Source organism: Leuresthes tenuis, unplaced genomic scaffold (assembly GCF_036924035.1).
Source record: "Leuresthes tenuis unplaced genomic scaffold, fLeuTen1.0.hap1 SCAF_5, whole genome shotgun sequence".
In the NCBI taxonomy this organism is placed as follows: Eukaryota; Metazoa; Chordata; class Actinopteri; order Atheriniformes; family Atherinopsidae; genus Leuresthes; species Leuresthes tenuis.
Genome location: NW_027325359.1, coordinates 23160375 through 23168406, shown reverse-complemented (window position 1 = coordinate 23168406; position 8032 = coordinate 23160375). Strand labels below are relative to the sequence as shown.

The 8032-nt window shown below is 38.2% G+C and overlaps 2 protein-coding genes across 3 annotated transcripts in view; one reads left to right on the top strand and one right to left on the bottom strand.

Moving 5' to 3' along the window:
• Positions 1 to 1174: 1174 nt before the first annotated feature.
• bet1l (Bet1 golgi vesicular membrane trafficking protein-like) lies at positions 1175 to 5111 on the bottom strand. Of its 2 annotated transcripts, XM_072386478.1 has the most exons (4): positions 5072 to 5111; positions 3077 to 3162; positions 1759 to 1815; positions 1175 to 1346 (listed from the first exon to the last, which is right to left on the bottom strand). In XM_072386478.1, exons 1-4 carry the CDS (start codon positions 5088 to 5090, stop codon positions 1179 to 1181), a joined length of 330 nt encoding a protein of 109 aa, XP_072242579.1. In that variant the 5' UTR covers positions 5091 to 5111; the 3' UTR covers positions 1175 to 1178. The 2 variants fall into 2 exon arrangements, with proteins under 2 accessions (XP_072242579.1, XP_072242580.1); XM_072386479.1 differs by lacking the exons at positions 3077 to 3162; positions 5072 to 5111 and adding an exon at positions 2437 to 3067.
• A 1733-nt stretch (positions 5112 to 6844) lies between these two features.
• Positions 6845 to 8032, top strand: part of LOC140307539 (plasma membrane calcium-transporting ATPase 1-like) — a 31411-nt gene continuing 30223 nt past the window's right edge. The window contains exon 1 of the mRNA XM_072386476.1: positions 6845 to 7046. The gene's annotated coding sequence lies outside the window, so the exon portion shown is untranslated. The remainder of the gene's footprint in view (positions 7047 to 8032) is intronic.

Sequence of the window (8032 nt, the reverse complement as noted above, 5' to 3'; positions counted from 1 at the left end):
AAAGATTTTTTTTTTAAGTTTATAATAGTTGACAGTATTAGACATTTTCACATTTTTCCAGTGCACGATTTTAAATTATATTACTAATCTTTGACAATCTCAAAGTCTGTGAGACAGAGAAACAACAAACTCACTGACAGTTTGAAATCCATTTGAGGCTTTAATTGCATTCTAAATGACTACCATTTGGTAAACAAAATAAAATATTATTTAAGAATCATGATTAAGAAAATAAATATATGCAAATAATGTGATGTTAAAAAAAAGAGGAAGCGAGTAAGTTATCACTTACAACTCTGCAGTTAAACCATTCATTTTATATGTATTAACAGTAATCTTTATTGTTTGTCATGCTGTCACTGATCAGCTGTCCAGATAGCTGTTAACATACCGGATAATGAAACTATTTTTAAAATTCTAACTCCCAACAAACTCTTTCATTAGTTAAATGTAATATTTTACATTTCATCACAAACATAGAACTATTTTAAACACTTGGTGATGTCATCTGGCACCATATATCAGCCAATAACAGAGGGATACGTGACTTCCTGTCCTCAGATGCGCCAAAATTCAACCTGGAAAGTTTGAATATGAACAGCCTTTAAAGAAATACTTTTGTCTTTGTTTTGGCAGGTTTGATGTGATTGATGTGTTTGAGCTCCTTGGAAGACCAATGATGCAAGTTAACCTTTCTGTTGTCCTGTCATCCCATCAGCATAATTCTGTCACCTTTACATACATACATATATAACAAAAATTTGTGTTACAAAACACTTTTATTGAGTAAGGAGTTCATAAACGCATAATCTAAGATGTGGTGGATAACACACCTACTTGACCTGTGTTCAGACTGCACCTTCTCTTTGCCCAAATTTGAGATTCCCCGACTGCTGCTGGGCAGGATAACACTAGTTCCCTATGGAAGACCCCAAAATCTGGACAAATTGATTCTTTGTCTTCTTCAGAGATGCCAGAGTCCTTTGTGTGACAACATACACTCCAGTCTAGCTAATGCCCACTTATGGCCATTAATTCCGCTAAACACTGTCTGTCTCCTTCCAGTTTCTCACTTTGGTGCTGGAAAATAAAGTCAGTCAGATATGCATTCAAATTCTCTACAGTCTCCACACCAGAATGTGTTCCGAGTTGATGTTTTTTTTCTTTTTTCCCCCCAGTCAGCGCTGGAGCCTGGAAACAAGATAGTACAGCAAGAAAAAGACCAGGACAAGCCCCACAGAGACGTAGCAGAGAAGGCGGCGGTTGTCTCTGCCAGACCGAACCATTGTGGAAAAACGCTTCACGCTGCCGCTCAGCAGGCCTGTCGCACTCAGGAAGTTTGAATCCTGAAAAGGGAAAGAGAAAATGTTTATTCTTTTGTTTTACTTGCCACTCATCTGTTGCACAGGTAACCGTCTACTCCCATTTTTATTTTATTGCTTTATTTTTAAATTTTTTAAATGGAATCAACCACACCAACTTTGAAGACTCAACAATGCTTTTTTTTTTTTTTTAAAAAAAACACTTGGACTCATTTATTTAAAAATGTTTTGTTTAGTTGCCTTTATGAAGAGAAAAGAGCTAAGAACTCTTATAGTGGAGTCTGTGAATGTAAGGTAATCATAATGTTGTTAAATGCATAAAAGAGAAACAATTATCTGAATTTCACTGAAGGAATACATCAGAAACAGACACCAGCACTGTTTTTTCCTATGTGTTTAATGTATCTTTGTTAAACAACAAACAGGAGGGGCTCACCATGCCGTCGAGGTACTCGTTCTGGTCCTCAGCCTCTCTGTCGATGTCATAAGCCAACTGTCAGAGACAGAGGATCAATTTAAATGAATTAATGTGATATAATTTTATTTCAGGAAAAGAAGGATTTGTTACATTAAATTAAACTTCACATTATCTCAGGGTCAAACTACAGGCAGAGGAACAATGTCGGCAAGATTTTCAGAGAGGAACACACATCAGCAGAAAGTCTAGAAGAAAGAAGCAAATAGCATTTGCTTAATTTTGGCCTTAAGATTTTAGGGCTGTTGCCCTGTCATCCCAAGGTACAGTATCTGCTCCTCGTTAACTGGACTTTTTCCTCAGATGTTCTCTTTTCATCCTCACGCTATCTATGAATATGCAGGAGAAAAGGAAAAAAAAAACATCTTGTAGACGTGTAAAAATGTCAGCCAATAATTGCATTCAGCCAAACAGCAATGATTTGTATTGTGCCATCCTTTACTGAGACAATTACCAGACAATGTGTTTAATGGCACTAAACTTATGAGAGTGCATTCATTAACACGTGGTTCTGTTTATCAAATCATAGGTAAATGAGAAAGAAGTGACACCTAACATACAACAGGATAAGCTTGTCAAGTAATGTCCGGAAACCAGTATATTTGTTAATAATATTGGTAGATGTTGGTTGGTACGCACAGATTTTAGTCGGGAGACTTTGGTAGCCAGATTCTCAGCCAGCTGTTTGTTTTCAGAGTCCAGCATGTCATCAATAATTGCATTCAGCCAAACAGCAATGATTTGTATTGTGCCATCCTTTACTGAGACAATTACCAGACAATGTGTTTAATGGCACTAAACTTATGAGAGTGCATTCATTAACACGTGGTTCTGTTTATCAAATCATAGGTAAATGAGAAAGAAGTGACACCTAACATACAACAGGATAAGCTTGTCAAGTAATGTCCGGAAACCAGTATATTTGTTAATAATATTGGTAGATGTTGGTTGGTACGCACAGATTTTAGTCGGGAGACTTTGGTAGCCAGATTCTCAGCCAGCTGTTTGTTTTCAGAGTCCAGCATGTCATCAATAATTGCATTCAGCCAAACAGCAATGATTTGTATTGTGCCATCCTTTACTGAGACAATTACCAGACAATGTGTTTAATGGCACTAAACTTATGAGAGTGCATTCATTAACACGTGGTTCTGTTTATCAAATCATAGGTAAATGAGAAAGAAGTGACACCTAACATACAACAGGATAAGCTTGTCAAGTAATGTCCGGAAACCAGTATATTTGTTAATAATATTGGTAGATGTTGGTTGGTACGCACAGATTTTAGTCGGGAGACTTTGGTAGCCAGATTTTCAGCCAGCTGTTTGTTTTCAGAGTCCAGCATGTCATCAACAGAGCCATGACCTGAAAATGTACCAACACAGAGGATCAGAGATGACAAGCAGAACTTTCTCAATTATGAATTTCTTTGTCAAACAACAAACTTAACAAGTCTATGATCCCTTAAGCTCCCCTAACACTTACAAAGAATAGCAGCCGTTCATTTCAGGTGTGGTGAATTGGAGGAGGGAAACATCGAAAGCATGCAGGGCAGTGGGTCATGAGGACCAGAATTGAGAAACACTGATTTAAAGGAAGTAAATTCTTAGAAAAGTTTTTTCTTTAAAAATTGCACGTAGAATTTAAGTCCACAACTGTAAAAAGGTTTCACCTTTTAGTTATCTAGTTATAATCATGATTACAAGATCAATTGTTGTGACATCCCTAATGACAAGTGCTGGGTTTTTATTTTGGAACCAATTATCTTGTAATTATGTTAACAATGTACATTATGATACTACTTTATTATTTTATATAATAGCCAATATCAAAATTAATCTCAGGCCTGTAGACTCTTCATATTTTTATCTCATTTGGAAACCGTAAACAGATTGTCATCAGATTCCTTCAGTTTGTTCCTGGAGCTAAGCCAACATGTACTGTACTTCTAATTATCATTGCATCACATTCTGTGACACAGAGATGGTAAAACAACTGTTAAGCAACTGTCAACAATTTATAATTGGGTAGTGAAAATCCTACATCTATTTGTCTTTGTTTTTTTTTTTTCGATTTCTTTCCGGGTAAAACAAACATCTTCACATCAATCCAAATCACTCAGAAAAGTAGCTTCGCCCAGTTGTACTCTTTCTGCTTAGGTGTGTTAAAAATGCTATTTGTCCTATTAATAACTGCAAAAGTACGGTCAGATTCTCGGTGAGCGCAACTGTCTTTTCTTAAATCTCTACAAATTTCTCCTACAGTCTATTGTTGTCCTCATATTTTCAACAGACTCAAGAAATGGTGCTCAGGAAGGCACTATAGGAGGAAAATATATGGATTATTCAAGTTGACACCTGGGAGAATGAGTTCATGAGTGCCGTTTAGATTTACTCTGAATTTTGATCTAAACAAAGTTGTTTTTTATGTGAAGACAGCACAACATTCAAAGTGACGCTAGAATAGTCTCACTGAGTTGTTCTAACTTCTTGTAATTAAATATTAGGACAGAGGGATGGGTGTAAACGTATGTTAACAACAATATACTTAACTTTTGTAGCTTGTTTACTACTTGCTTTAACTACCTAACTTAATAATGACCTATTTATAATATAAATCATTACAATAATGCAACAAATACAGTATGAATATATGGCCTCGGTTAAGAGGACAAGACAACAACTGATAGGTGTGGTCGAAGTCTTTAGGAACCTCTCATACGATCTTAACCTTATGACGTTTTCCAACGAGATTAAGAAAAAGTCCTCAGGAAAAGACTGGGACTTGTTAGACTATTTGGACTTCTGTAATTTCCAAGCTTGGGATCAATAAAGTATATGTCTCTCTCTACCTATACCCTAAGATAGTCCATAGGAAGATATCTTCCTCTCAGTAATTTACAGTACTCAACCCAACTTTGGTAGTTACAAAAGAACAGCAATATAACAGTAGGCGGTAGCATTAATACACGTATTTATAACTTTGTACGTACTTGGACCAAAATAAACCGTTTAGCTCTAATTAGTTCATACCATTTGAGTGTAAGGAAAGCGAACTTAGAAGTAACAACTCCTTAGCTAGTTAGCCTTGTAGCTACGCTAAAGGAGAGCTGCAGGTTCTTGATGAACTGAATAAAAAACCAGACACCATACACGATGATGAGATCTAATTTCAGTTAACGTTCTTCGTCATACAGTTGAAACATAAACTCTGCATTGCTGGAGACAATAAGTGGATCAACATTTAGAAGTGAATACGTGTCAGAAAGCAGTACCTCTATTCCAGTCCGCCATGTTGGACTTTGACGTCACGATCAGCTGTATACGTGCACGTGATCACAACAAAGAAACAGAGGAAATAAAGTAATGTAATACGTATATTATGTCTCAGAAGTTATTTTCTTAATTTGATCACTTTTACGCTGACATAAAAGTTTGTGTTTTATTTCAGTAGTTGAAATTATATTATTCTCAACTGAAGAACCAACCGACGCTGAACTTCATGAATCTATGTTGGTAAAATGTAAGAGAAAGAACGGGGGTACTGCGGTGGCTGAGAAGTGCAAAACACATTTACAATTTTAAAAAAAACGCCCCAGACAGCCACACAGTGGGTCAGAGCCCCTGGCCAAGTGCCCTGGGAGTCCAGACGTGCCCACAGGTGGGTGAAGTCGCGAGCAGCGGGGAGAGGACTGGCGATCTGTCCACCCGACCGACGGATTGACAGTATAGAAAATGGATGTTATTTTGTTTTTTAATTTGTTAATTTGTTTTTTTTTTTAATTGTAAATGTGTTTTGCACTTCTCAGCCACCGTAGATATCATCAGTATTGTATGTACTAAAATAAAGCAAGCCCTCAATTAAATGCCGTGACATTATGGACATTTTCCTCATTCTCTCCTCTTGGTTACAATTACGATGTGGCGGCATAACAACCAAAGCTTTCACCGGGCTCGAGTATGAGCTGTGTCCAGTGTATTGACTAAATGTGACCACTGTGAGGCAGCACACACACACACACACACACAAACTGGGCGCACTGGTGGGCTAAGTCCATATCAGCGTGTTCATCTCCAACACAAAACTATCAGTCTCAGTGTGAATTCATCAGGATAATTATTTTAACAGACCAGTGAATTTGTGATAATGGCTGATAACGAGCGGATTTGTTGATGGAGTACAAAAGCTACTGCTGTGTTGGTCATCTGTAAAACATGGGGTGAAAGGTTGCACTGGCTCCTAAAGAACGCAAACATTCTATAATGGAAATGTGAAAAATAATGTCACTATGTGTGTGTGTTCAGTTAATCCTCCTGTGTCTCTATGTGCTGTAATCCACTTGTGTGTGTTACGTGTGTGTGTGCGTGCCTCTTGACGTCAGTTTACAACCCTGCAGCTCAATGTGGATTGGGTGCAGAGGGGGAATGTGAGTTCTATGTGGGTTTGTAATAAATAAAAACAACAGTATAGCAGAAACACTAATGCAGTCAGGTTTGGTTCCTAAACTATTTCTCAGTGTTTCCTATATGAGTATAGACCATTTTTTACAGGATGCCAGCTAGTTCTTTGAGTGTTTTCTGGGGCTTTACTTTGCAGTTGTGCTCTCTGATGACCTTTCTTTAATTGTACATAATTTTATCAAGCCTGTTTGGTCATACTCTGTTCATTCTAGCTACAGGAGCTTCAGTGGCAGCACCTGGGGTGTAGACTTCGTGTAGATCTGATATCACCCTCTTAACAGTAGGAGCTGCAACAGCAGCAGGTCTAGATGTGGTGTGTAGACGGGGTCTGGGTGTACACTTGTGCGTACATGTCAGCAGGAGGAGCTGCAGCAGGTGTAAATGTTGTGTGTGTAGACCTGGTAAGTGTGGAGCTGGTGCACCCCTCTCAGCAGGAGGAGCTGCAAGAGCAGCAGCAGTCTCTCTGGCGCTCACTGAAGCCACAGATTGTCTAATTAGATTAAGCAAGGCTTTCCTCAGATAATCATTTAGCCAGCTCTGTTTTTTTTTTCTTCCTCTGATGGAGCGCTGCTTGTGCCTGTCAGCTTGTTGAAGGTCAAAGTAAATTTCTGAACTACCGGCTAGTTTTGCTGAGTGAATTGTGGTCCTGGAGCAAGTGTGCAGAGTGACGGCTGAGGAGCTGTGCCCGGGTTATGGGCTGTTTCTGGAGCTGTGACTGTGACGCTGCTCAGAGTAAGGAGTGCGACTAATACCTGCTGTTGCTAACAGGAGGCGATGGGGGAAGTTTCTGTAAGTAAAGTCTTTCTTTTTCTCAGTGTAGCAATAAAAGATCAGATTTTCTGGGGAGATCAGAAATTACTGTCAGTACCGTTTCAGTCATAATGTCTTGTTTTATATGCTGCTGTAATGATTATTTAGTTTGAAACAGATCAGTGGAGTATTCCTTCAATAAAATCCTAAAATTCAAAATGATCTTGTTGCTGCTTCTCTACTTTGAAGATTTACGGCCATTCTCGGTCTCATGTTATTATAACTGATCTTTGTGTGTTTTCACTGTTCGTTTCAACCACTGATAAAGCTGCGTAGAGTAAACAGCAAAGCTTTATCCACTAATTTGACAGTCATGACTTGTGTTCATCCCGCTTTACTCTCCATAGCTCTTTTTTTCTCTCTCCTTCAGCCTTGAACAGGCTGTCTCTCCCTCGCTCAGATTAAGCCTGCGCTGACTGATTGACACAGCTTACAGCTGAAGGCACAGAGGTCGCAACCTGTGAGGAACAAATATAACAGCTTCATCAAGCATACACAAAACTCAGCACTACACCTCAACTCATTCAGACTTAGTCAGTTCAAAGCGATTTAAAAGTATTTTTTATTACTGCGAGTGGAGAATGGAGGGTTTTGCAGGATAGGAAGTCACATTTTAGTTTAGTTTCTTTTTCTGTGACTTACTGGAAGAAGAGATCTTCTCAGTAAGATCTTCCTCTTGGCTAAATAAAGGCAAAATAAAAACATGGCTGATTAAATACTTTTCATTCATAAACGTGGTTAATAGCAGTGATAAGTTAGGATGAGATAACAAAAACAGAAATTAAAATTTCAATATTTGGTTTAATGGTAAAACTAAATAAACTTTTAATGTTGCTGTAAACTGTGTATAGTTCCTGCTCCCTGGACCAAGAAGCTTTTTCAGAACTAATTGGTGTCTTCTGGTTTATTCATGCCTTTGTTAAATGTTTACTCCCGAGCAGCTGTTACCTTTGAGCATGGCCATT

Coding starts and splice junctions, on each gene's coding strand:
- bet1l (XM_072386478.1), bottom strand. Junction 1,816..3,076: donor AAGTCTCCCGACTAAAATCT/GTGCGTACCAAC, acceptor TGTCTCTGACAG/TTGGCTTATGACATCGACAG. Junction 1,347..1,758: donor ACGAGTACCTCGACGGCATG/GTGAGCCCCTCC, acceptor TTCCCTTTTCAG/GATTCAAACTTCCTGAGTGC.